Source organism: Trichechus manatus, unplaced genomic scaffold, assembly GCF_000243295.1.
Source record: "Trichechus manatus latirostris isolate Lorelei unplaced genomic scaffold, TriManLat1.0 scaffold00016, whole genome shotgun sequence".
NCBI lineage: Eukaryota > Metazoa > Chordata > Mammalia > Sirenia > Trichechidae > Trichechus > Trichechus manatus.
Genome location: NW_004443952.1, coordinates 8047849 through 8075700, shown reverse-complemented (window position 1 = coordinate 8075700; position 27852 = coordinate 8047849). Strand labels below are relative to the sequence as shown.

The following is a 27852-nucleotide window of genomic DNA, read 5'->3' as shown; positions in this document are numbered from 1 at the left end:
TGACTGCATGAATAAACAAATATTTTTAGAGCGCCTATTGTGTCGGAGCCCTGGTTGAGAGCGGTGGGTAAGAGCTCGGCTGTCAGTCAAAAGGTCGGCAGTTTGACTCCACCAGCCGCTCCTTGAAAACCCTGTGGGGCAGTTCTACTCTGACCTATAGGGTAGCTATCAGGCAGAATCAGTTTGGTTTTTTGGTTTATTGTGTGTCAGACACTGTGCTAAGTACTGGTGACAGAGTATGCATTAGTCAGGAATTTTTCAGTTGCAATGTGAACCCAACTCAAATTAGCTTGAGCCGGGAAATGGAATTTATTGGAGTATGGAGGGTAGGCTTCAAGCATAGTTGGATTCACAGGCTCGAGTAGTGCCACAAACTGGCCGTACTCCCTCCATCTCTTGGTTCTACCTGCTTATGTGTTGGCTCACTCCCTTAGTGGAGGCAGATGGCTGCCAGCAGTACCAGGGTTATGGCCTTACAGTTTGACTCCCTCCATCACTTCAGCAGTGGTCCTGGACCTGATTATCATTGGCCCAAGTTGGATCATGTGCCTATCCCTGAACCAGTCACTGAGGACAACAGAATGGGATGAGTTGATAGATCAAGGCCTGGGTCATATGCCCATCCCTGAAGTGGGAGATGGGTCATCTTCATGTGAATCACCTGCCTTGAGAATGAGGGAGGGAAGGGTTCCTCACGGAAAATCAGAAGATGAGGAAGGGTGAAAGGAGGCTGGCCAGGTGAAGCCTCAGATGTCTTCTGCCTCGTGGTTCACCAGCTAATGCAGTCTCATCCCATAGAGTTAACAGTCTAGTGCGATGGGGGCAGAATGGGGAGGATGATTGGAGGAGAGACAGATACCAACTGTCTTAGTTCTCTAGTGCTACTATAACAGAAATACCACAAGTAGGTGGCTTTTTATTCTCTCACAGTCTAGGAAGCTAGAAGTCCAAATTCAGGGTGCCAGCTCCAGGAGAAGGCTTTCTTTCTCTGTTGGCTCTGGGGAAGGTCCTTGTCATCAATCTTACCCTGAGTCTAGGAGTTTCTCAGCGCAGGGAACCTGGGTCCAAAGGACGTGCTCCACTCCTGGCTCTTCATTCTTGGTGATAGGAGGTACCATCCTCTCTGCTCACTTCTCTATTTTATATCTCAAAAGAGATTGACTCAAGATACAGCCTAATCCTGTAGATTGCCTCCTGCCTCATTAACATGACTACCTCTAATCCTGCCTCATTAACATCCTAGAGGTTAGGATTTACAACACACAGGATAATTACCTCAGATCACAAAATGGAGGAACCACACAATACTGGGAATCATGGCCTAGCCAAGTTGACCACATTTTTGAGGGGCACAATTCAATCTATAAGACCAGCCAAAATATAAACAATATATAATGAATTGGTGACAAAGGACCCAGTGAGAGCACCTATTGGGAGAGCCTGGTCAGAGGCATTAGGAAAGTTTCTGAGGCAGGGGTGGGGGGCTGGGCAATAGGAAGGAATGTTCTAGGCAGGAATCTTAAAGCAGGCCAGTGTGGGTGGAAGAGTGAGGAGGGGGTATGGGGCATGAGATGAAGCTAGAGGTGTGTGCAGGGCCTGAGAGGCTGTGGTAAGGAGTTTGAACTTTATCCTGAGGGCAGTGGGACCTGGTGGTGTGGTCGGATTTGTGTCTAGGAAGCTCACTCTAGCCTTATTGAGAAGAATGGCTTGGAGGAGGGCAAGTCTTGAGGCAGGGAGCAGTTAGAAGGTGATGGTGCTCTGGGCTACGGTAGAGGCAGTAGGGATGGAGAGAGATGAACGATCTGAGTGATGTGTAGGAGTTGGAGCCCACAAGATTTGATGATTAGTTGGATGAGGAGTATGAGGGAGAGGGTCCACATCCAAGAGTCTGGCTCAGGTCAAGGGGTGAATGGTGGTGCCATTCACTGAGCTGGGAGCACTGGAGGAGGAGCAGTTTGGGTGACAGGATCATGAGTTCCACTGTAGGTATGAGTACAATGGCAGAGGCCCAGTTAGTGAGTCTTCATAAAATCAAGGCCCTCTAGACCAAGGCTTCTCGCACTGCCTGCGATGAAGAGCCTTATACTTTTTAAAACACACTATGTATGAGCCAGTTTGACAACACCCAAACTTGCCTGTACCCTGTTCAATGAGACCCGTCTACTGATCTTGGCTTGTAGTAGGAATGTCAAGTTGCTGTCAAACTTTCTAAACACTCTGCAATTATCCCACTGCAGACAGGTAGTAAGCAGTGTAGACCAGTACCATACCGTGGACTACACTTTGAGTAGCACTGATCTAGCCCAACTCCAGTGCCCGTTTTAGAGACAGGGAAACTGAGGCTCAGAGATGAGATTCGCCTTGCCCCAGGTTTTGCAGAGGGCAGCAGCAGAGCCAGCACTTCAGTTCAGTCTCCACCAACCTGACCCTCTTCTTTGATGATTTGGGTTAAAACCTGACAGTCCAAGCTACAGATGGACTCAGAGGAGGGCATGGATGGACTGCTCCTAGCAGCCAGTGCTGCAGGCTACCCTCTGAGTATTTGAGTCACCAGCTCTGTGCTGAATGCTTCCCAGGAACTCAGGCTGTCAGGACACAGCCTGACCGTGGAGCTAGCATAGGCACAGCGGATCGAGGATTGCTCCAAAATGCCTGAAATTTCAGGCCAGCATGTGGCTGGTTGGGCGGGAGCCATGAAGGGAGATGGTCATGGCTCCTGGCTACCCTGTGCTGCTGCAGCTGCCTGAGGTCAGGCTGATGGGGCTGGGACAACTTCGATGTGTGCTCCTGGGGGCAGGACAGCCAGTAGCAGTCTTCGTCGTCAGCTCTGCAGGGGGACATTGGGCCACCACCTCCTATGGGCTTCTCCTTGTTGTGGCTGGGGGATACAGTTCCCATTACAGGCTAAGGCTAAGCCTGAGATTGAAGAGGGAGAGGCAGATGGTCAGGGGAGGGACATTTAGGGGACCCAAGATTGGGAATAGAGTTTACAGGTTAAGAGCATAGGCCTTGGGGCCAGACTGCCTGCTTTGTCATTTTCTAGACCCGGGTAAGCTTTCTGTATCTTCGTTTCCTCATCTGTAAAATGGGGATGATGATAATAGCCTGTTGCTCAACAAATATTAATGATTGTCAGCTATTAGCATATGCCAGGCACCATGTTAGACCCTCAACAGATATTATTGTATTTAAATTTATTCTTTAGATCAACTCTCTAAGGTAAACTCTGTCCTTTTGCAGATGATAACAACAGCAACCACACAACATTATTGAGCACTTACTGTGTGCCAGGCACACCACATGTACCACCTCATTTAGTTCCCCCACAGGTCCAGTGAGATGGATGGCAGTAGCCCCATTTTATAGATGAGGAAACTGAGACTCAGAGACATTAAAGTGATTTGCTCAAGATAGTTCACACTCAAGATTTTTTAAACTCCAAAGCCTGTGCTCTTTCTAAATACCACTGGCTAAACTGATTCTTTAATGAGAGAGCCTGGCGGAGCCTGGAACCAACCACTGAAGGGAAAGAATGGGACTGGGGCCACTGGACACCACTTCCACACCTCAGGCTCATTTTTGAGGCCAGGAATGTGAAGGAACTTGCCCTGGGTCCCACAGGCTACAAGCCAGACTCCCTATGAACTTGAACCTGAGGATACCTGCTCTGTCCTGCCTCATCCCACCACTTGTAGTATGTGCTTGAGGAACAAGGCTGGTGCCACCAGGTAGAGTGAGGTCCATGCAAGCAGTGGGAAGAGTGTGTCCTCTGCCCTGGTGTTAGGGTCGTAGAGGCCAGAACATGGCAAGAAGGTCCCTGCTTGCAGCAGGCTGCTTCTCTGTCATGTTTACATCCTTCGTTCCAGCACAGTCTCCTGCACAGAGTAGGTAGGGCCTCAGTAGTTATCGAAATGATAAATAAATGCTTCTTGGCTGACTCTTGGGTGGGGAAGGCCTTTTTGCATGGAGTCTGTAGGTCCCTAAACTAGGGCTGTAAGACTCAGTGAGTAAAAGCCTAAAACGTTCTAAGCTGGCACGCAGATTCAAAGCTTGGGCTGGACTGGGCACTTCCATAGAGTTTCAAAGGGCAGGCCAGGGTCATCACCCTTTTTTGTACCAGGTTGGGGCCCTGTAGAGGTGAGGCCAGTGTGCACCCCACACAGGCTTGGGGTGTCTGGGGTAGTGAAAGCCTGAGCAGCTGTTGGTAAGGGGTGGTCTTAGTCTGTCATATGCTCTGGAATTCCTGGGACCACTCCTCCCCATGGCTTTGGCCCAGGTCTCCTGCCATAGCAGTAGCACCTTCCTCTCCACCCCAAACAAAATCCCAGTGGACTTTGGATCCCCAAGATGGGGAAGCTCACTAAATAGCCATTGGCAGTTACCTTCTTCCTTTGGGGAGGCACTGCCCATGGCTTTGCTTTGCCTAGGTGGAGTCTGCGTGGGGAAGGGAGTGGATTCCTCTCTGGGCAGGGCTCATGGTGGGGTCTTGGGAGCACAGACCCAGGTGTACTGGACTTAATGTGGTGCAGATCGCGAGTGAAGACAATGGAAGCCTCACTGTGGTAGGGCTGCAGAGGAGCGGCCTGTCCCTGAGTCCTCTATCTGCTGCTATATCTCTCTAGGGAGCTTCTGGAACGTTGGTCTCTGTCTGGGGGGTATTACCCTCCAAAAATGGGAAGTGCATTACACACTAGCTTCCTGCCCACCCTCACTGGTCCCAGCCCTGGGAGCCACTGAAGCTAGTCTGAATAGTGGGGAAGTTTGCCTGTGTGGCTGGGCTGCACGGCCAGCTGGCTTCTCAGTCTAACTAGTGGGCTTATCTATTTCTTGGGCCACCTTGTTCAGTGGAAAGCAGACTAGGCTTTTTCCTTAGCTCTGCACTTGCTAGTGTGTGCCTTTGGGCAGGTTTCATAATTTATCTGTTCCTCTGTTTACCCATCCATAAAATGGGGATATTACAAATCATATCTGATAGGATTTTTATAAAGATTCTATGAATTGGTAATTGGGAAGTTCTTCAAACAGTGCTGACACATAGTAAGTGTCAAATAAGGGTTTGTTAAATGAAATATGTGGACCAATAAATGGGGCCCAGGGCCTGAGTGCCCAGGTGCTGACCCCATATGGCCTGTGGACCACCTATATCTCACTGCTCCCTAGATCCCAGTTCCCCTTTACTGAACAGTGCTGTTATTTATGCAAGTCTGAAAAGCACTGGGATGCAGTAGAAGGCGCACTGGACTGGGAATTAGGAATCCCTGGTCCCAGACCTGCCATACATTTGTTCTGTTTCCTTGGGAAGGCCGCTTTCCCTCTCTGGGCCTCAGTTTCACTGGCTGTAAGTGGGGAATTGGAATGAAGTTCTCCTAGGGCCCTCCCCGTGTAGGTAGCCTGGCTATTGGTGACTCCGCTCATGCCCCAGGCTTAGGCCCTTCTGGGAGGGTCCACCTGCCCTGCTGATTCACGTCTGGGGCTCTGGAGAGCAAGGAGGTGGAAGGCATTGGCGGCCCCAGGGCTCCCCCAGGCACCAGCCAGTCTTCTAGCCTGGCCTGGCAGGCTCTTGGGCCTCAGGACACTGAGCTGCTATCCCCTTTCCTCATTATCTTTGTGCCCATAGCATTGATGAATGGATTCTGAACCTGTTCTGGACCCAGCACCCTGGGTTGGCAGGGCCACTCTGTCATAGCACAGTGTCTAATTATGGACTCACTGGTCTTACTGTGTGGTTGACATCTGCTTCTCTCTCTGACTGTCAGGCTCGTGAGTGCAGGACCCTGGTCTGTCTTGTTTTCCATCACATCCCTAGTACATAGTACAGTGCCGGGTACACCGTTGGTGCTCCAGAACTATTTGTGGTTCGAAAGAAGGTGAAGACCCAGCTGAAGCTCAAGGGCTCCTCTCATGTCGAGGAACCCTATATTTAGGCTCTCTACCCTAAGAAAGCTTGTCCCAAGCACCAGAAAGTCCATCCCAGGAACCAGTCAGTCCCACTGGGAATTGGCCAGCCCCATGGACACTGGCCATCTCCTGGCACCACCTCCTTGGTTTCCCAGGCAGGGGCAGGCTCTGCTTCCCAGGAGCCTACAGAATGACATCCTTCCCATCTGGGCCCTGCAAGGACAGTCTTGGCTCTGCCCCAGGAACAAGGCCAAGCATTTGTTGGAGTTTGTCAGTGACCGGCTCAGCTGAGGGCTATTCTGGGGTGACCCTGATAAGGATGTTTTCTTATGCCAGTGTGCATGCATGTGCTTGTATGTGTGAGAGAGACGGGAATAGAGTCAGAGATAGACAAGGGCAAGGAGACAGGCAGAGACAGACATTCAGAAATAGAGAGACAAGGAGACACATTGACATTAATATAGGAAGTAAGAGGCTGAGAGACAGCATTCCAGCCCAGGGTACCCGAGGCAGGGTTGGGGAAAGGGAGGATGGGGGCTCCTTCTGCCTCATTTTTTCTATGCCTACATCCCAGGGTACCTGCCATTCAGAAAGTGGGGGTGCTGGGGCTGGGGCTGGAGCAGGCCGTGGGATGGGCACCCCCAAACCCGGGCCCCAGGCACAGCCCATGGTGCGTTTGACGACATCAGACAGCAAACAACAGCAACCACAACCGCAGTGCCGGAGAACAGCTTTGAGTTGGCAAAGCGTCTTCCTGCAGTGCTGGGGCTGTGCGGAGGTTAAGAGTGGGCGCGGTGTGGCTGTGGGCAACTTCCTCTGCCCTTCTGTACCTTGGATTCCCCATTTGTAAATAGGGTAATAATAGTCGCTGGCTCACAAGATGGTGGTGAGGATAAAATGAGTTTATGCAGGTAAGGCTCTCAGCACAGTGCCTGACACAGAGTTAGTGCCCACGAAAGGATAGCCAAGAGCCAGCTTATTGAATCCTCTATTAATCCCTCCTCCAAAGGTTGTCAGTCCCATTTTACAGATGAGGATCCAAGGTTCAGAGAGGGGCAAGCACTTGCTCAGTGATACCCAGCCAGCCAGTGCTTGAGCTGGAACCCTCTCCTCCCAGACCTGTCTCTTTCCACTGTCCTACCCTTCTTTTAGGGATGTCTTTTTCACTTGAGGCCATAACTCTTGGGCCGTTGTAATGTGCCCCTGTCAGCCTTCATACTGGGGGGAGGAAGCACTAAGCTCTATGTCCATCCCGGGTTCTCTAGAGTTTGGCACACAAAAGTGCTAAATAAATAAATGTGCGTCCGGCTGCCCTGGATGGTGCTGCTGGGAGGTGACTGAGGCAGCGGCTCCCCCACCCCGAGGGAGGGCGGTCCCATTCTCAGAGTCAGTGTGTGTTGGCTGCAGGACCCTGGGTTAAATTGCAGCCACCCACTGGGATGAGAGCAGTGTCGGGGTAGGGGTGTGACAGGGGAGCCTTGGTGATTGGCTCCGTCCTTCCAGGGAGCGGCAGCCAGTGGCTTTGCACTGCCCTGGCTGGGCAGCCCTTCCAATAAGCTTGGGGTGGAGCAGACTCGTGGGCTCAGAGCTGGGGTGCTGCCGTGAGAGATGGATGACTTGCCCTCCGGAGCAGCACCTTGGGGGCCAGCTTGGGCCCCTGGGACGGGCCACAGGAGACCCAGGGCGGGCGGCCCCTGTTTGTGAGCATGCGAGCGGGTAACTGAGGAGCCGGCTGGCCCCTTGGGAGCTGGAGGACTGGCTGGCCGAGGACTCTCTTCCTCAAGACATCCCAGACTCCTTCCCAGATGAAAGTGGTTTGGGAAATCACAGAGTTTTCTTTTTGATGGAAGAAAGAAACCCAGCCTCTCTCCAGAGTGGCTGCAGCCGGCTGGACAGGGTGTGTGTTTGGGAAGGGTGCTGGAGGAGGTGGAGGAGGAGGAGGAGGAGGATAAAGAGGAGGAGGAGAAAGAGGAAGAGGGACGGGTGATGCAAGGGTTTTGAAAACGCTACCTAGTCGTGGGAGGTGGAACCTGGTCATTTGGTTCTGCTTTTCCCAGCAGGTAGGGCTCCCTTGGGGAACTTGGGTAAGTCCGTAAATAGCTCTGCTGACACAAAGGAGCTCTGTCTGGGAAAGGCAGGCTCTTGACACGGCCGCCAGGAGCTGCCACAGCCACGGCTGCCTGCTCGCCTGCCCGCCTGCCTACGGGAGGAGCCGGGTGGAGACCTGGGCAGGCAGGCTGGCAGGAGAACAAGCCACGAGTCACCCGGCTCCCTGACGGAGTGTACTGGGTAGGTGACTTGGTGACAGCGGTGTGTGTGTGTGTGGTGGGAGCGGGGCTCTTGTCCAAGCCACCTTGTGCCCCTGTTTCTATTGTTTCTTCCCCAGGGCAGCCATTGATAGGCATGTTGCAATCAAACCATTTGTGTTCTGCTGTGAGATAGCTTTGTGTGTATGTGTGTGTGTGTGTGTGTGTGTGTCTGTGTGTTTGTGTGTCTGTCTGTCTGTCTCAGGCACTGGGGGTCCTGCAGACCTTCCACTCTTTACTGCTGCCCACTTCTAGGCTGACCAACCGGGCTTTTCTTTTTGAGAGAGACACAGAATGTTTGGTGACTGAGAAGTCGGGACAACTGCATGGGGAAGGGGTGCTCAATGAGCGGTGGGGGGGATTGTGTCAGGGATGCTAGCCAGGCACCAGGCATGGGGGCTGGCGGCTCTTGCCTAGTTCCACTGGCAGGGAAGGAGGTGGTCTTGGGGGCAGGTCTCAGGGTGTTGCCTCAGCTCCTGAGACTTCTGCTGAAATGTCTGTTGGAAGCGCAGAAGTGGAGTGCTCTGCCTCTGAGCTCACACCCCTTTGGGAAGGTTTTGCACCTGCTCTCTTGGCTCCAGCTGAGCCCTGTAAGGAAGAGGGTGGATGGTTAGGGACCTGCTGACCCCACAGCACCAGCCACTGTGAGCTGACAGGAGCCATTTCTTTTCTTTATTTGAAGGCTCCACATCCCTTCTCTTGTTCTGTGGTCTCCAGGAAGAACCCTCGAGCCCTAGGACCTCAGGGCTGGAGGAAGACCCAGGACTTAGAGAGAGGAGGGCCTTGTCCAAGTTCACATAACAGGTTTGTGGCTCAGCCAGAACCAGGAAGGAGGATTCTGCCCCCTGGACCAGCGAGGACAGGACTCAAGGAGAGATATTACCCTGACCTGACCTAAGTAATTCTACTCTGAATCTGGCAGTCCTAGTCTGGCTTGTGTTGTCTAGCTTGGTGCAGGGCCACCAGGGCCCTCATGGACTCTCGCAAACTTTCACATCCCGCTACCCTGAGGTATGGTGGCTGAGTGCTACCTGGCTCCCCTTTTGCAATGGCTGGAGGGGGTAAATCTCCTCCTGGAAGGAACTCCAGAGCCTGCCCCACTGACGCCCTAGGGATTCCAGCCAGAGCACTGTGCCCATAGTGAAAGTTTCCACCAAGGCCCGTTGAGTCCCCTGCACCCAGCCAAGGGGTACCTCCCTCTTCCCTAGCCCTAGCACATGGCATGGCTTAGCCCAGGGTGGGCCCTGCAGGGGGCCAAGTTCCAAGCAGGGTTTTCTCCAGGCCCATCCTGGCATCTGAAAAAGGGGCAGGGGATTGTGAGTATGGAGACAGCTGAGGTTAGTGAGCCCTTGTTGGGAAGTCTCCAGGGCTTTGAGCCACTTCTATGAGGCTTCTGATTAGAGGTCCTTGGTATCAATGAACCCACTGCACTTCCCAGCTTTCTTGCCTTTGCATATGCTGTTCCCTCTGCCTGGAAATCCTATCTCTTCTCTCCCAGTCTTAATTCTTCCAGAGTGAAGCTGATACCAAGTTGGAATCTGTCCATTGGTGGTGGCACTTATGGTGCCTATTTACGCAGGATCTGGGCCTTTTCATCCCTTGGCTTCAAGTGCCTGGCCTGGGGCCTGATAGGAGAGGTATGTTGAATTGCCCTGGCTAGGGAGTGGTCTCTTTGAGGACAAGCATTGATGTCCAAGTAAGCTCTTTCTGCCCACCTCCTAGCTCTGTGCCTAGCACAAAGTGGGCACTGCTGACCAGAGGGCCTGGTGAGGAGTCCCTTTGAGGGAGACCCTAGTCTCTGCATGGCAGGGTTGCTTCCATTCGGCCAAGGGGTTGGGGAGTGGGATTTGACAGGACGTGAGGCAGAAGGAGTATTGGCTTCGCCTGACTGAAGCCCTGGGGAGAGCCCACTCACGTGTCATGCTGGACTGGGAGGTGTCCACACAATGGCCTGGGCCACAGAGGGTGGAGGGGGCAGCCCTGCCTGGTTCAAACGCAACGTTCATAGCCTGTTGCGCAGATTAAGGGGCTTGGAGCCCAGCGTTTTTGGCCCCCTTTTGATGGTGCCCACCTGGAAGGTATATTGGAGGGGGAGGTTCTCAGATAGTGATCTTTTTGGCTCCCCCAGAAGAGGCACAACTGAGGAGGGAGTGCTCATGTCTAACTGGGCCCCTGGTGGCTCTCAGAACTGCTTCCCATTTGGTCTCCCAAGGCCCTGGAGATGGCTGAGTCCATTTGCCTTCTGGACAGATAGGGGATTGAGGCAGGAGAGGAAGGACTTGCCCGAAGGCACATGTGACTCAACAGCAAAGCAGGGACAAGAACCCATGTCTCTGGATCCCTAGTCCAGGGTCTCCACCACAGTAACGGAACGGCTCAGGGTACCTGGGCTTCATTGTGGTGATCCCTCTTTTTCAGACTCCCTCATGACACGTTCCTTTCTGGGACCCTTGGGGGTCCAGGGCTTACAAGCTAGAGCCCTGCCCTCTCTGTAAAAGCAGTGTAAAAGCTAAGAGAAAGCCCTTAGCCAGCAGGCTAGAGACTAAGACATGTTCCAGTCCTAGGTCACTGAATGATCTCAGAGAAGTAAACCTCTTTCTCTGACTCAGTTCCCCCTTAAGAGCAACCAGGGACTGGACTAGGTATTGCCAGACCCCGTCTAGCTGTCTGAGTCTCTGACGTGTGGCATCGCCTGCAGACCCTCTTCACTTACTGGGTTCTAGGTCAAGGCCACGGGCTGGCTCACTGAGGAAGGAGCCCCCAACCCGTTACTCAGGCGCTTCTGGTTAGAAGCCTTCTCATGCAAGCAGGAGCCTAGGCTGAGGCTGAGAGGTTTGCTGTTGTTTATGGAGCCAGGCCGTTTCCAAGATGTCATTGCTCAGGGAAAGCCATCATTCCTCCCAGGGATAAACAAGGCTGCTTATGGCTCAGCCTGCTAGGCCTGGGGAGGCTGGAGCCGCTCACAGCAGGCCAGCCAGGCTCAGCCCCAGGGAGCCGCCTTCCCGTGCATAACCAGCTGCACCCAGGCATCCTGGGGAGGGGGGCCGGTGCTAGAGCCATGAGCCACCTGGGAGAGCAGAGCCTCCCACACAGAGGTGAGGGAGAGTCCCAGGATACCCCTTTCTTTCTGGCAATGGGCTTGGGTCATCCAGATGTATGGACAGCTGCCAGATGTGCCCTCTGCTCCAGAGGGACCAGGGCTCTCCCTGCCCACCACAGGCCAGGCTGCTTGCACCTGGCACTGTGACTCCCAGGCTGCCAAGAACTGTTAGCAGCTCCCAACTTAGAAAGGGGAGGTGCGGTAAGTTATTTGGAACTGGGCATGCTTCTTTCCGCATAGCCAGGGCTCTCTGTGGAGTCCTCAGTTACCTCCTGGTGGAGTTAGCCTTTGGCTAACAGCAGAACCTCGGGCTCTCTGAACAGGGTGGTGATAGGAGGTCATGAGGAGAGGCAGAGAAAGGGCTGGGCAGAACCTCTGGGGGCCAAATGGCTGGCAGCAATGTTGGAGAAGGCTGGAGGCAGCTAGAGGAGGGACTACGGAATGGAAAGTGGCATGGCTGTGCCAACTCTCAAGTCTTAAGTGTCGTAACTGATGTCCAGCAGGAGACTGGAACCTTCACTGCTCAGACCTCCATTAATAGAGTTCTCATTTAATCGAACAGTGACTCTGTACTTGTCCTTTCTGCCTCCCTTCCCTTTCTTCTTTTCTTCCTTTTACATGTGTTAAATACCTATTATGTGCCATGCATTTTGGCAGCTATTAGAGGTGTAGAAAGGAGCCCTGGTGGTGCAAACGGTTAAGTGCTAGGCTGCCAACCAAAAGGGTTGGCAGTTTGAACCCACCCAGCGTTTCCACGGGAGAAAGACCTGGCGATCTGCTTCTGTAAAGATTACGGCCAAGAAAACCCTGTGGGGCAGTTCTACTCTGTCACGTGTGATTGCTATGGGTTGAAATCAACTCAATGGCACCTAACAACAACACGAACAAGTGAGGTGCAGAGCCCTATCTTTAATCTAGTGCCAGGGATGGGCATGTGACAGACAGTCACAACAGGGCTTTGATGGGGAGGTACAGGGGGCTGTGAGAGCCCTAAGGAAGCATCTGACTCAGCCTGGGAGCCTCAGGGAGTGAGGCTGAACCTGGCTGCCTAGAGACACTTGTCCATCAAGGAGCTGGTCTCTATCCCAGTCTATCCATCCCCCTGAGGTGTGGGCATGATTCTTGCCTAGCCATAGAAATCACTTTTGTGAATCCAGCCAAATATTGCTCCTTATCCTAGGGGAGGCCATATAATGTGTGGGAATGTGGACTCTGAACTTGAGGGCAGACTCTACAGCTTTATAGCTGTGTGACCTTGGGCAAGATACTGAATCTCTCCATGCCTCCGTTTCCTCAGGTAATGGTCCAGCCTTCTAGGGTTAAATGAGATAATACACTCAAAGCAGTTAGAGTTGCTGGATATGTATCGACATTGATTCGTGCTAGTAGTGGGAGTACTACGAGCACCTTATGGCTGTTTCTAAATGAGATGGTGTAGATGAGGTGCTTGGCACAGGATCTGACACAAAGTAGGCATTCAGTAAATGGGAGGTGGTGTGGTAGCTTTTTGCTGGGAAACAGTTGGAATATTTTATCAGAGATATGTACAAGGGGCAAGAAGCCACTGTCCCAGCCTAAGGAGCAGAGAAGGAGACACTGGGTGAAGGTTTTTGCTTGTTTTTTAAATAAACTTTTAATTTGAAGTATAAACATACTTACAGAAAGATTGTAAGTATACAGCTGATAAATTTTCGTAAAATGAACACGCCCATGTTCCACCACTCAGATCAAGAAATAGAACATTTCCAGGACCCCAGAAACCCCTCTTGTACCCACCTTGCCGTCACCACCACCTCAAAGATAACCACTGTCCTGACTTCTATTATTGATTGGTATTGCCTGTTTTTGAACTTTCTGTAAATGGAATCATTGAGTAGTATGTATGCTTTTATGCTGACTTCTTTTAATCCGCACTTCGATGGTGAGATACATCAATAACATTGTGTGAAGTTTTATTTTGTTTATTCTCATTGCTGTATGGTATTCCATAGTGTGAATATACGACATTTATCCATTCTACTGTTGATGGACTGTTGAGTTGTTTCCAGTTCAAGGCTATAATGAGTAGTGCTGCTATGAGCATTCTTGTACCTGTCTTTTGATGCACATATGTGTGCTTTTCTGTTGGGTAAATACCTAGTGTTTGAAATTTCTGGGTCATAGAGTTGTATATGATTGACTTTAATAGATGCCATCATATAATTTTCCAAAGTGCTATGCCAATACACCCCCCTTCTAATTGTTGCTCCATGTCCTCACCAACATTATTGGTGTTAGATATTGTGATATCTAATTGCGGTTTTAATTTACGTTTCCTTGATGACTCATGAGGCTGAACACCTTTTCATATGTTTATTGGCCATTGGGATATCCTCTTTTGTAAAGTGCCTATTCAGTTCTTTTCCCTATTTTTCTATTGGATCGTCTGTTTCTTATTGATTTGTGGGAGTGTAAATAATATTCTGCATATGTGTTCATTGGTGAATAGACGCATTGCAAATATCTCCTCCCACTCTGTGGCTTGTCTTTTCACTCTTTAAAGGCTATTTTTTGGAGAACGGAAGTTGTTAGTTTTAATGAAGTCCAATTTGTCAATGTTTTTCTTTATAGAGAGAGCTTTTTGAGTCCTGTTTGTTTGCCTACTGCAAGGTTATGGATATATTTTCCTACGTTACTTTCTAGAAGCTTTATTGTTTTATGTTTCATATTTAAATCTCAAATTTACTTGAAATTGATTTTTATGCATCATATGATGTAGAGGTTGAGGCCCGTTTTCTCCAGGTGGATATCCAGTTGATGTAGCACCATTGACTAAATAGACCATCCTTTTCCCATTGTAGTGAAGTGTCGCCTTGCCTGAAATAAGGGGCCATAAGGGTGTGGGTGAGTTGAGTCTTGAGCGATGAGCAGAGGTTCTCCAGGTGGGCAGGGAGGGGAGAGTATTCTAGGCAGGCAGTACAGTGTGAACATAGGTTTAGAGGTGCTCAGAAGTAGAGTGTAATTGGGGAACTACAAATAGTTCAGGCTGGCTGAGGGGCAAAAGAGGAGAAAAGTGTGTGGTGGAGAGATTGGCAAGGGCAGAACACGCAGGGTAAGGAGCTGGGACTTTAACCCCAAGGGATGGAGGGGTTTTGAACAGGAGAGGAATGTAGTCAGATTTGTGCAGTGCTGAGGGTGGTGGAAGAAAGTCCCATGACAAGAGAATGACAAGAGGATGAATGACAGGATGATGACTGTAAACCCAGCCTTGACATCACCCTTCAGCAGAGAAAGAGCATCTGCTTCTGGGAGGCAGCGATGGAGGCAGGAGCCTTGCAGAGAGAGGTTCAGCCTCAGGGTTGCAGCTGAGTTCAGCGACCAGACGTCTGCTCGTGTCCTTGAGTGGAAGAGCCTCCTCTTTGCTGCCCTGCCCCCTGTGCCCACAGCACCGCAGGCCCTGAAGGAGGAGGGATTTTAGGAACTGGGGCAGGCAGAAAGGAGCCCTAGTGATGCAGTGGTTAAAGCACTCGGCTGCTAACCAAGAGGTTGGCAGTTTGAACCCACTAGCTGCTCTGTGGGAGAAAGAGTGGCAGTGTGCCTACGTAAAGATTACAGCCTCGGAAACCCTATGGGGCAGTTCTACTCTGTTCTGTAGGGTCGCAATGAGTCAGAATCGACTCGACGGCAACGGGTTTGGTTTTTGGTTTTGGCTGGGGCCGGCAGGCCAGGCGGGGATATCTCTGGAAAGGGGAGCCTTTCTGCTTCTCATGTCCTTGGTATACCCACTAGAAAACCTGGCCGTGCCTTGGACCCTGGACTCTGACCCCTCCAGGCTGGCTGAGATTCAGAGCTGCACAGACCCCTCCTGGGAGAGTGAGGCCCAGAGAAGGGAGTGACTTGGCTGTGGCCACACAGTGAGCCAGACTGATCCAGCCCAGGAGGAGGATGAGTGCAGACTCTGTCTACCTCCCCAGCCTCCAGGGCCTTTGGTGTGGGCCTCCCCTGAAGTATGCAGGTAATTGTACCCTCATCCTAGGCTGTCGTAGGGTTAGAGCATGTTGAGTGCCTGGTCGAGAGTCAATGTAGGAGAGGGGCTGATGGTGTTGATGATGATAATGAGAATAATAATTACAGGAACTGCAAATGTTTATTGAGCACCTGCTGTGTGCCAGGCACTGTGCTAAGCTCTTTACATGGACTATCTCCCAACAGTGCTGTGATGTAGGTACTCAGTATTTACACCGTTTTACAGATGAGCGAATTGAGGTAGCCTGTCCAAAGACACTGAGCTAAGAGGTGGCAGAGCCAGGATTTGAACCTAGATTTGTCTGTCTCCAGACCCCAGCTCTTCATCAACAGGCTTCCCCTGTGGTGCAGTGCAGGGGAATGCAGGTATAGTGTACTACCACCCCGGACTCTTAAAGTGCTCCCTGTTGTCTGAGCTAGCCCGTGGAGTTAAGCCTTAGTTTCAGGGTTGGTCCCTGGATTGGTCGCTTGCACGCCCCTCCCCCACACCCCGGAGAGGAAGACAAGGAGAGGACAGCATTGCCCTGAGTTGGGCATGACTGCGTGCCAGGCCCTAGTGGCCCTGTGAGAGAAGGCTCAGAAATGTGAAGTGACTGGCTCAAAGTCACATGCCTAGGAAGTGGAATTCAACACCAGACCTGGTATTATGAGCACAGCGCTGTTTGTGCCCTTCCCAGGAGTCTTTCTGGCATTGTAGAACTTTTTTGTTTGGTCAAACTAGTGTAGAACATAAGAGAGAAGCCACGTGCCTCCGGCTCTCCCCAGCCGTGAAGTTGTCCCTGGGAGGGAGATGATTTGGGAGGGTCACCAGGTGTATGGAATTCTGCACCACCTCTCTCCTATGTTAGCCCCACCAGTAAGCCAGACGCCCCATTCCCCCCAATCTCCACCTGTTTGGGCTAAGAGCAGGGGCTCTGCGTGTGGCGTTGCTCAGCCCTGTATCTCCAATGCCTAGCTCAGTGCCCAGCCAAGGCAGGTACTCAATGGGTGTCTTTGGAAGGAAGGGAGTGAGGAAGGCAGGAAAGGAGATCACAGGATAGTAGAAAGAGCAGGGCTTTGGCAGTAGCAGACCATGGTTTCAATTACGACTCCTTCACTTACTTATTTTGCGATCTTGCACAACTCACTTAACCTCTCTGAGTCCAGTTTCATTATTTGCAAAAAGGGGTCAATGATACTGACCTCATAGGTTGTCATAAGTGAGAGAGTACACATAAAGCAACTGTTGCATGCCTGATGTATCTATATAGATGCTCAGTTATTGGTCTATCACTCTGCCCACCCCCCACTTTTCATATTATCTCTGTTTCCACCATCTCTAGCTCCACCTTCCCTATTTCTACAGCGCTAAGGTAAACATTGCTCTCAGGGTAAAGTCCAGATTCTTTAACATATTTGAACCCCTGTCCCATGGAACCACCTGCACTCCCTCGAATGTTCCATGCTGTTTCTGGCCTCACCTGGAATAGTCACTCTTATCCGTACCCCCCATTAATTCTTGAGGTCTCAGCTTTGTCATTGTCAACTCTCAAGAGCCGTCCCAGTCTTTCCTGCTGCCTCTGTGCTTCCATGGCCTGCTGTACTTCCCTGGGGTAGTGGTGGTGGGAGGGAGGATTGACATGGGCCCTTTAATCGGGCTCTCCCCACTAGACTGAGCGCCTTCAGGGCAGAGAATGTGCCTTGCCGCTGTTTGGCTTCAGTGCCCAGCACAGGCGCTGGCACATGGCTGGAGCTCTGTAGGTATTTGCTGAGTAACTCTGGAAGGGTGAGTAAGCCAGGGACACAATTCTGATGAGCTGAAGCAGGGGCCCGCCCGGGGTTGGCAGGGGAGCAAAGAGCCCTCCAGTCAGGGCCTCCAAGGGAGGATTTAACTGAGACTTAGGGGGATGGGCAGGAAGTAGACTTGAGGAGGTAGAGATATTAGGGAGATGAGACGGCAAGCACACACATATGAGCACACATGCGCGCGCGCGCGCGCGCACCCACACCCACACCCACACACACACACACGGGCACTTGGAACAGGCAGAGGAGGAGGGTGTCAGGTGGGAAGGGAGCGGTGGTGGAGCCCCCAGGTGAACTGGTTCTTGAGCAGATCACTCAGGAGTGGGCAGGAGAGGCCCGGGGGCCCTGGGGCCCTCCTTCTGACAGAAGCATCAGTTGCCATTGGGACAGGAAGAGGATGGGAAAACCCTCTGCTTTCAAGTCTCATACCTGTCAGATGAGCTGAGAGCTGGGGGCGTAGAAGGAGCCTTTGGGGCTGTGAGGTTGGGGGCCGAGACTGCAAGTCCACCCCCAACACTGAAGCAGTAGTGTCTGAGACACTGAGAGAAGAAGGGGCTTGGCCAGGACGTCACAGCAAGGTGGTGATGGTGGAGCCCAGGACTGGCAACAGACCTCAGGAGTGCCCACCCCCTGCCGGTGGGAAGCTTCTTTGGTCCTCTGGGCATCTAAGTGGGTGGCGGGAGGATCCAGCACCAAAGGCCAGGCCTGAAGGCACTTCCTTCTGGCTTAGCCAGGTGGCAGTGTCAAGAGTGGGGAAGGTTTCTAAGAGCAGACTCCTCTCATCTCACTCCTCAGGGAGTTCTCTTCTCTGAGTGCTAACTTTGTCTTGAAATTTTCTGAACTGAGAAGTGCTCCTTTCCCTCCTCTGTGCCTCAGTATTGCTTTCAATAGACTGGGTATCTCCTTGCTGTGGTGTGTTGCCCCCCTGAGCCCCTAATAGACCTACAAGTAGCTGTGGGATCCTTTGGGGACAGAGAAGTTTTAACCTGAAGTCACATTCTTCCTCCTTCCCCCATCTCCTCCTACAATTGGGCCTTGATTTATAGGAAGCATAAATAGGTAGCTGACTCTAGCTGCCTTGCCATCTCCTCATCCTAGAAAAGGGGATGCCTCTTCTGAGTTGGCTTCTCATAATAGAGTGAGCTGTGTGTGTTGGACCTAGTCCTGGTCTAGGTTCTGATCTGGATTCCAGTCCAGATTCTATTGGGTGACCTTGGGCATATCACCTCCCTTCTCTGTACCTCAGTCATCTTGTCTGTAAATTGACGGTGCTCCCCAGAATTATCTGGAGAGTCAGGAAAAAGTCAAGATGCCCAGGTCCTAATTGTAGAGAAAATAAACAAGTAGGTCCAGTAGGGATTGGTTCTCAGATGTAGGTATTTTTAAAATGTTCCACAGGTGATTCTAAAGTGTATCTCTCTGAGAACCAATAGTCTAGATCAGTGCTTTTCGAACTTTAATGTGTAAATGAACCACCTGGGATTTTGTTAAAATGTAGAATCTGATGCAATAGGTTTGGATTGGGGTCTAAGATTCTGTATTTTATACAAACTCTCAGGTACTGCTGCTGCTGGTTCACAGACTACACTTTGAGTGGTAAGGGTCCACATGGTCCCTTGAGTCCGTTGAAGTTCATTGGATTGCTCATTCATTCATTCATCATTAAACACTTGAGATGGGGAGTGGTGAGAGGTGAGGCTAGAGGGAGAGGCATAGCCCAGCATCTTCCAGGGCTAAAGTGTTTGGACTTTATCCAGAAGGTACTGGGGAGCCGTGTCAAGGTTTTAAGCAGAGGAGTGACAAGGTCAGATTTGCATTTAGAAGACCCTTATTGTCATAGGGCAGAGAATGGATTAGAGGGGTCTGGACTGCCACTGGGAGGTCAGCATCCTCCCAGGAAGGGAGGATGCTGGTCTGGAGTGGGGTGGTGGTAGTGAGGATGGAGAGAGTGGAAAGCTCCTTGAGATTTTATGAGGAATGATCAGCAGGACTTGGTGACTGGCTGTTGGGAGTGGTAGTGAAGGAAAAGGAAGAGAAAATGACACCCAGGTCTCTGGTTTGAGTGGCTGGTGATAGCATCATTGACACAGAGAACCCGAGAAGAGGAATGGACTTGGGGGGTAGACAATACATTCAGTTTGGGGTATGTTGAGTTGGGGACATCTGTGGGACATGAGAAGGAGGTCAGGTGGCCTCTTTGTCTCCCTGCCCAGCTCCAGCCACACAGGTGTCCTCTCCTTTCCACCGTTGTGTAAGCCCTTTCCTAGCTCGGGCCCTTTGCATCTGCTGTGTCTTCACCTCGTGAGCCTTTCCCTGTCCGCTGATCAGATTTCTGTCTCAGTGTCCTTCCCCAAGGTGGCCTTTCCTGACACTCCCCTTTATTCTCTCCCATAACACTTCCTCATAGTTTTCCTTCACTTTATGGGTCACAGTTGGTGTTTACGCTTTTGTGGGTGATGACTTGGTTAATGCTAGTGGGTCCTTCCCCACTAACCTGTAAATTCCACGGGGACAGGGACTGTGTCTTTCTCACTCCCTTTTGCACCCACAGAGCCTAGAACAGTGTTTGGGTGCAGCACTGTTCCATGGGGATGTGGTGAATCCTTGCTTATATGGTCTAGACTCAGAAGAGAAGTCTGGGCTGGCAGTGTAGACTTGGGAGTCGACAGTGGCCAGATGGTGATTGTGGCCTTGGGAGCGGATAAGAGCACAAGGGAGTGTGTAGGAGTAGGACTACAGGGGGCCTGGAACACATTCTGATGAACACGGCTAAGAGGCCCATGACGGCTGAGAAGGGGGCTTCGGAGGGGTTGGAGGAAATCCAGGGAGGGGATGTCGAAGCCAAGCAGTGCTGCAGTGACCACGACTGCTGTGTACTAAGTGCTTACATGTGCCAGCATTAGCTCATTCACTCCAACGACACTGTGAGGACGTAGTGTTAATCATAATTTATGGCTGAGGAAACTGAGGCACAGAGAGGTAAAGCCCAAGGTCACCCAGCCAGTAAGTGTGAAGTGAGGAATCTCTATCAAGAGCTCTTAGCCCTGTAAGGTACTGCCTGTGTCCTCCTGGACTTTGCAAACCTGTCAAGTTGTGGCAGGAGCAGAGGAGAGTAGCCACAACCCTCACCTCTCAGGCCTGGAGAGTCCCTGAACTGGTGGCACAGGCAGCGGTGGTGGTGGCTCTAGCTTCTGGGTATCAAGAAGCCAGGCCTAGAGGAGCTGTACTGAGGCTGGGCTGGAGAGGCTACGTGTCGGCCTGAGCAGCTGAGGTTCCTAGAAGTCAGCCTTGCGCCAGGGACCCGGAAGCTGGGGAGCTGGACAGGGATCCAGGGAGTGCCAGACTTGAAGGAGCAACGTCATTTCCAAAGCCAGGCCTGGAGGTCAAATGCTGGGCAGCGTTTCCCTTTCTCTAATGATTTTCCAGTTCACAGAGCACTTTCCTGTCCTTCCTCAGACTTGGACCCCCCTTAGCTCTCTGGAACAGGGGGCAGGAGACGTCATCACCCATTTCATGGCAGAGCAACTCAGGCCTGGAGACGTGATAGTCTGGGATCGCATAGCTAGCAAATGACCAAGTGGGGGTTCCAGCCCAGGTCTTTCCATAAAATCCTAGTTGCATAAGGGTCACTCCAAGATAGGGGATATACAACGCACCCCCCAACACCAGTACAGGAAGTGGTTTTTGAGGGCAGATACTGAGCCCGGCATCCGTGGTGGGTGTGATGAATCATTCAGAGTGTGAGCTGCAGGTTTACTCTGAGGTTTGAATCCTGGCTCCACATTTAGTAGCTTTGTGACATTGGACAAGTCACTTCCAGCAGTCCACTACCACCTCCACCCCCAACAGCAGGCGGGGTCTGGGGCCCAGGATCCATAGCTGGTGTGAGCAGGAGCTCTGAGTGTCATACCTCCCTCCTTTCCCCAGCCTGTTCCACGCCCTGGATTGGATTTGAGAGGGGATTTGATTAAATCCTAAACAGTGACTCTATTTAGGTGGCCTGGTTCATTTCCTGTGTGCTTCTTTCTAGCAAGCAAGACATGGGCGGAATTAACTCTAGTCTAGCCAAACCAAAGAAGTGATGGATGGGAGAGATACAGATCCTCATCAGGAGGGAGGGCAGCAGTGTCCAGTGCTCTGGACAAGGACCCAGATGAGCAGGCTGGACTCTCTGGGCCACCCTGGCTGGGTTCTTGTTACCCCAACCCGTCATGACCTGGGTGCCCACAGCCGCGTGCACTTCTCAATCAGCGCACTCACTGTGCTCATTAAGACCAGTTGTCTAACCTCTATTTTTTCTGCTCAGCTGAGGGCAGGGATTGTGTCTGACCTGTTCTCTGCTGTTCCCCAGTTCCTAATGCAGTGCCTGGAGAATAAATGAATGCATGAATGAATGCATGCATGCATGTCCCAGTCTTCTACTCACCCGCACTGTGTCCTGCTCATGCTGCCCAGAGCAGTTTTTAATGTAGCATGGCTGTGTGTGTATCATTCTGTTGCTCGGGGGACAATCCCATGTCTGACATTCATTCTGTGACACAGTCCTCTTCTTCATCTCCTCTCCTACCTCTGTTTCCTCCTGCACTTGTCCCCCATCGCGAATTCCTTAGGGTTCCTATATTTGCTCCAGAGCGCCCACCCTGACCCCTAAACACTGGCCTGACCAAACCTGCCCGCAGTCGCTGCTGACACAAACCCTGCCTGGGAGCACAGGAGAGAACCAATGAGCTTGGGTCATTGTTTGTGGAGCTTCTGCTCAGTGTGGGATGGGCCCAGATGAGGGGCCTCAGGCTGTGCTTGTAGCCTGCACCCAGAGGGCCTAAAACACTTGCACGTAAGAGTTTGAGTGAGCTGGGAGAGACCCTTGGACAGGAGACATGAGTTCTAATCCTGCATCAGCCTCTGATTTCTTGGGTGTCCTTAGGTAATTTCCTTAACCTCTAGGGCCTCAGTTTCACCATCTCTAAAATAAGACTGAACTAATAATGTCGTTGTTAGGTGCTGTCGAGTAGATTCCAACTCGTAGTGACCCCATGTGACAGCGTAGAACTGCCCCATAGGGTTTTCTTGGTTGTAATCTTCACAGAAGTAGATCACCAGGTCTTTCTTCCGTGGAGCTGCTGGATGGGTTCGACTCACCAGCCTTTCAGGTAGCAGCCGAGTGCTTAACCGTTTGCGACACCAGGGCTCCTCAAACTAATTATCCACCACCCATTGCCGTCGTAGTGACCCTGTAAGGACAGGGTAGAACTGCCCCCCTAGGTTTCCAAGGCTATAAATCTTTACAGGAGCACTGCCACATCTTTCTCCTGTGGAGTGGCTGGTGGGTGCTAACCACTGACCTTTTGGCTAGCAGCCGAGCATTTTAACCACTGCACCACCAGGGCTCCTTTTTAAACTAATAATAGCCACCGTTTTATCAAATGCTTTTCCTGAGCCAGCCACTGTGAGGAGCACTAACGATAGTCCTGTGAGGACAGCATCGCTGGGCTTCTGATCCAGATGAGGAAACAGAGGCTCCAAGAGATTGAGAGGCTTGACCACAGTTGCACAGCTAGAAAGTGCCACCGTTGGTACCCAAATCAAAGTCTGACTCGGGCCTCTGAGCACATACTGCTGGGCACTCTGAGGTCCCTTCAGCCCTGGATGGCTTCTCAGCCGCCTGCCTGGGGCGGGGCTCTCTGGGGCCGGCACCCCTGCCAAAGCGGCACTTCCCCTCCTGGCTTTGTTTGGTTTGGGCTCGGTTTGGGGCAGGGTTAGCAGAGGCAGGCTGACTTGCATTTCTGGTTTTGGGTCTGTTGTTGCACTTTCCCTGAGGGGTGGGCGGGCTTGCCGTCAGTCACTTTGACAGACCTGGGCTCCACCCCCACCACCCAGGAAAGGGGAAATGCAGGCCTGCTGCCTTCTCAGGGCCACTAGAAGCCAGGCCCTGAAGGCAACTAACTGGTTGCTGCTTCTCCCTCATCCTTTCCTGTGGACCCTCAGAGGCAGGTGGGGTTGTGGTGTGGGGGTCTGGCTGTGGGGGTGGGTGATGCAAATGGGCACCAGGGACCTAGCTGTGGGGCAGTTTGTTTTTCTTGATGGAGAATGCTCTCTGGAGGGCGGAGTGATGGGCAGGGCGCTGCGCGGCCCATGGGGACTGAGAACAGAAGCTGGGCTTGGTAAGAACCAGGAGCCAGAGGCTGGGGCTCTCACCCGAGCCTAGCCCAATTTGTGCAGGGTGGCTTTGGGCAAGTCCTAGCTGAGCCTCAGTCTTCCTGTCTGTTCAGTCGGGCTTCTCTCTGTCCACCTGGGAACAGGCTGATGAGGGTTGGAGGCCTGGCATCACGATCGCCAACTTTGATTCTGGGTGTTTGTCAGAGTTTGCTCTGCTACTGGGGGTCTATGGGAGAAGTCCCTGACCTCAGAATTTCCCTCTAGATCCGAGTGTTTTTCATCACCACGACTTCCACCACCACCATCATCCCCTTTAAGAGTTTTATATTTTCTATAGCATATTCTATAATGGTTATCTCCATTTAATAGGTGGAGACCTTGAGGCAAGAGGGTTTGGTGACTGGCTCTGCCTGGCCCCACTATGTGATTTGAGGTTGGTTCCTGCCTGTCTGTGGGCCTCAGCCTCCCTGTCTGTACAACGGGGATTTGGGCTGGCTGGTGTCTCAGGATCTGAGGTTATGAGGTCCCAGGGGTCCCTGGGTGGAGTCATCTCCTAGGGGTTGGCAGGAAGCCCATGGGGCCAGTGGGCACCTGGCTGTGCCTGGGAACGAGAACCAGGGGTGCCCTCTCTCAGTCTGGCCAGATCATCTTACAGTTTCACGAGGCTTCCCCGCCCTTGCTCAGCCATCCCCTCCGCTCTCAGCCCACCCTGCCTTTCACTTTCACGCTCCCAGGAAGCCGCTCTAACCCACACTGGCTTTCACACCTGCTCTGATGCTTCCAGATGCCACCGCGGCCCCTGACACGTGTGCACAGGGCCCTGCAGCCACAGCTGTGCAGTCACAGCTGGGTCACTTACCCCTGTGGTTAGAGCTTCGTTATCACAGACAGACTCCCCAGGGCTTAAACGACTTCTCAGGGAAGAACAGCTTTTGGCATAGCCTTTCAGTCTCTGGGCAGCTGTGCAATAGTAGGTAAGTTACTGCTCTTTGGGCTCAGTTTTCTCATCTGTCAAGTGGATATTAATGTTCTCTATAGCAAGAGTTCTTAGTCTATGTTTTGGGAGTACTTGCACCCTGAAATTCTCCACCAATGTGTGTGTGTGGATGTGTGCGTGTTTGTGGGTGTGTGTACACGTCCCTGCATTCCCAATCATCTGTACATCCCCAGTATGTGTGGGGTCTGTCTCCTCCATCAGTTTTAGGTGGCCATGGCCTCTTGAAGGACAAAACCTGGGCTCTAACTGGTTCTAGCTCTAGCCCTTGAGTGTGATGAGAGGTCCCAGCCCCAGGACTGAGTGCTGCTTCCCAGTCTGGCTACGACGCCGTGGGCACTCCTGACCTTTTCTGAGCCCCACTCTTCCTGTGAAATAGCTGTGTTCAGACTTTCATCACGGGAACTGCTTTTTCCATTCCAAATGAAATCTACTGTAGGAACCCAGCGAAAACCCTGAGGGTTCCTCGGGTAGCGGTAGTGGAGCATGCAAGGCAGGAAATGCTTTGCGTTTTGTGGAATCTCTATGGTCCCTCCAAACAGTTTAAAAATCACTGGGTGGATGGTCCCTTGGTGAGGACCCCTGTCTGTGACATCTGTCTAGTCCAGGTGAGGGCAGTATCTTAAAGTTCTGTTTTTATTCCAGTTCACTAATTTAAAAAAAAACAAAATGAACAAACTTAAACACAACATACAGAGCAAATTCTTGTTTGAAAGACTCGTTAGAATTTTTTTTTTTTTTTTTAAACATTGGTTGAGGTAGTACGCAGTCTTAGGCTAAGTTCAAGATTCTGCCACCTGGTACCGTTCCGGTTTGGGGGCTTGGCGTGGTTCTGGGTTATAAAGGCAGAGACTGCCTGGCTTCTCCTTTGCTCATAGAGGTGACTTCACCTCTGTTTCCTTTTCTGTAAAATGGGGACGATGATACTTTCCGTATAGGGCCGTTGGGAGGATTATGTAGGAGGGGGATTTTAAGTTGGCAAGGTTCCTGGCACACAGTAGGAGCTGGATATATGGTAGTTGTCTCTTCCCTTTCTCTCCCACATGACTAACCATGTTTTTGATGGAGCAGAAGGGTGAGATCTCTTAGACAGCCAAGCCAAAGGGGCTTTCAGGTTTTCATCTGGCACTCCTGGCCCTCAGACTATGGGACAAGGGGTGTGGAGTTCAGGTAACTGTCTGTGTTTCAGCCAATGTGACACTGGCTTGGGCAGAGTGTATGGCATATCTCAACCCCTTTTTCTGAACTTTTGTTTTCTTTTTCTTGCCCAGATGTTTGAGACAGAGGCAGATGAGAAAAGGGAGATGCCCTTGGATGAAGGGAAGGGGCCAGGTGCCGAAGATCCCTCAGCCAGCAAGGACCCCTTTCCTGGCCAGGAGCCTCCTCCAAGACAAGACCTTCCACCCAACAAGGACTCCTCTTCCGGCCAGGAAACCTCTCCTGGCCAAGAATCACTGACCAGCAAAGACTCACCTTCCTGCAAGGAACTTCCTCCAGGCCAAGCACCCCCACCAAGCAAGGACTCCCCACCATACCGGGATACCCCTGCAGGCCCAAACCCCCCACCCTGCCAGGACCTTCCTGCTAACCAAGAACCGTCTGCCAGCCAGGATCCTCCACTCAGCCAAGACCTCCCTGCTATCCAGGAACCCCCTGCCCAGGACCTTCCACCCTGTCAAGATCTGCCTCCCAGCCAGAGCTCCTTGCCAGCAGAGGCTCTTGCTAAGGAGACCACGGGCTCTGGGGAACCCCCAGCAGCCACTGGGGGCCCACCTGTGGCCTCCAGGCCCACCTTTGTGATCCCTGAGGTCCGGCTGGATAGTGCCTACAGCCAGAAGGCAGGGGCAGAGGGGGGTAGCTCAGGAAATGAGGAGGAGGCTGAAGAGGGGGATGAAGGAGATGAGGGCGAGGAAGATGAGGACGAGGACACGAGCGATGACAACTACGGAGAGCGCAGTGAGGCCAAGCGCAGCAGTATGATTGAGACGGGCCAGGGCGCCGAGGCAGGCTTCTCACTGTGTGTGCAGAACTCCCTGCGGCGCCGGACACACAGCGAGGGCAGTCTGCTGCAGGAGGCCCGAGGGCCCTGCTTCGCCTCCGACACCACTTTGCACTGCTCTGACAGTGAGGGTGCCACACCCACCTGGGCCATACCTTCACCCTGCGCTCTCAAGAAGGAACTGGGCCGCAATGGCGGCTCCGTGCACCACCTCTCTCTGTTTTTCACAGGACATAGGAAGGTAAGAAAGCCATGAATGGGGGGAGGAAGGGGATAGGTGAGGCAGACGCCGGGGCTGCAAGGAACCAGAGGTCACGCCTCCCCATCCCTGCTCTCTTCTAGGCCTCCAAAGGAACCTTCTCCCCATTTGACAGAGGAGAAAACTGAGGCTTGGAGGGAGCAAAAAGGCAGAGCCTGGACTTAAACCCATGACCTTATGACTCCACATGCTGTGTTCTTACAGCTCCGTCATGATCCCCACAGAAAGTAGAGCAGGTGTGGCCTAGCCCAGGACACTGGGCATTTGGATCTAAAAGGTCAGAGACAGCAGCTGGAGAAATACAGCTAGCCAGACTAGAAATCCTTCAGCCAACAACAAGCACAACATCGATAACAACACCTAGTTTACTCTGTGCTGGCACTATTCTAAGCAATTTACATTAATTCATTAATTCTCACAACAGCCCTATGAAGTAGATACTATTGTTATTATCCTCATTTTACAGATGAGGACTCTGAGGCACAGAGAGGTTATTTAACTTGCCCCAGGTTACACAGTTTGTAAATGACTGAACCCAAATTAGAATCTGGTGCCAGGGCTGCAGCTCTTAACTGACATGCTATTTGCCTCTTGCAAATATTTTTAAATAGATGAGTAAGTGTTTATTGATGTCCTGCTGTGTGCCAGGCTCTGTAAGCCCACCAGCCAGCTTGAGTCCAGGCTCTGTTCCTCACCTACTGTGTGGCCTTGGGTGAGTCACTGAGCCTTAGTTTCCTTCTCTGAAAAGTAAGGGTTAATAGCACTAACGGCTCAGAGAGTTTGAGGTTGAATTGGAAGCACCTGGTGCCTGAGGACATTAGTGCATGCCCGGTGAGAATGCTGGTACCCATTTCTTCTCTTAAAGCGCTAACAGCTAGTGCAAGGCACTGTGCTGAGAACAGTTAGGAGGCTAGGTGTGTGGAGGGGTGGCAGTGCCCGTGGAGAGCAGCTGATCCTCAGAGATCTTGGAGCTCAGAGAGGAGCATCTCTGGGGCCTAGGGCCATCAGGGAAGGCATCTGAAGAAAGAGCCTCTAAGCTTGGCCGTGGATGTTGAACAGGCTTCAAATCACAACAAGAGGATGAGGCGGACATTCTGTGAAAGAGGAAATGACCTGGACAAAACTGTCTGTAGAAGCCAGTCTGGTTAGAGCAGGGGATTCCTAAAGGGCGAGGATGTCAAACACATGGCACTCATGCTGCCACTTCTTGCTCTGAACCCATGGCAGACATCACTAATGGATTCCAGCACACTTTCCTACTGATCTGGGACATGACCTAAGGAAGTTTTCTTAGCTTCTTGGCCACTAGCAAGCAATAAGGCAGACTTGGCACTTGAGAGGAAATCTGAT

At 51.9% G+C, this 27852-nt stretch overlaps 1 protein-coding gene across 7 annotated transcripts in view; it reads left to right on the top strand.

Annotated features, from left to right (window-relative positions):
• The window catches only part of RGS3 (regulator of G protein signaling 3), a 96701-nt gene that overhangs the window by 55923 nt on the left and 12926 nt on the right, over nt 1–27852 (top strand). For 2 of the 7 annotated variants that reach the window (XM_004372137.1, XM_023727363.1), the window contains one exon: nt 25516–26484. The exons of 1 other annotated variant lie outside the window; for it this stretch is intronic. In XM_004372137.1, the coding sequence (XP_004372194.1) occupies nt 25516–26484 (969 nt within the window). Of the gene's footprint in view, nt 1–7972; nt 8188–23011; nt 23086–23112; nt 24225–25515; nt 26485–27852 lie in introns of those variants that run through there. 4 more of the 7 variants (XM_023727360.1, XM_023727362.1, XM_023727361.1 and 1 more) reach the window with 4 other exon arrangements.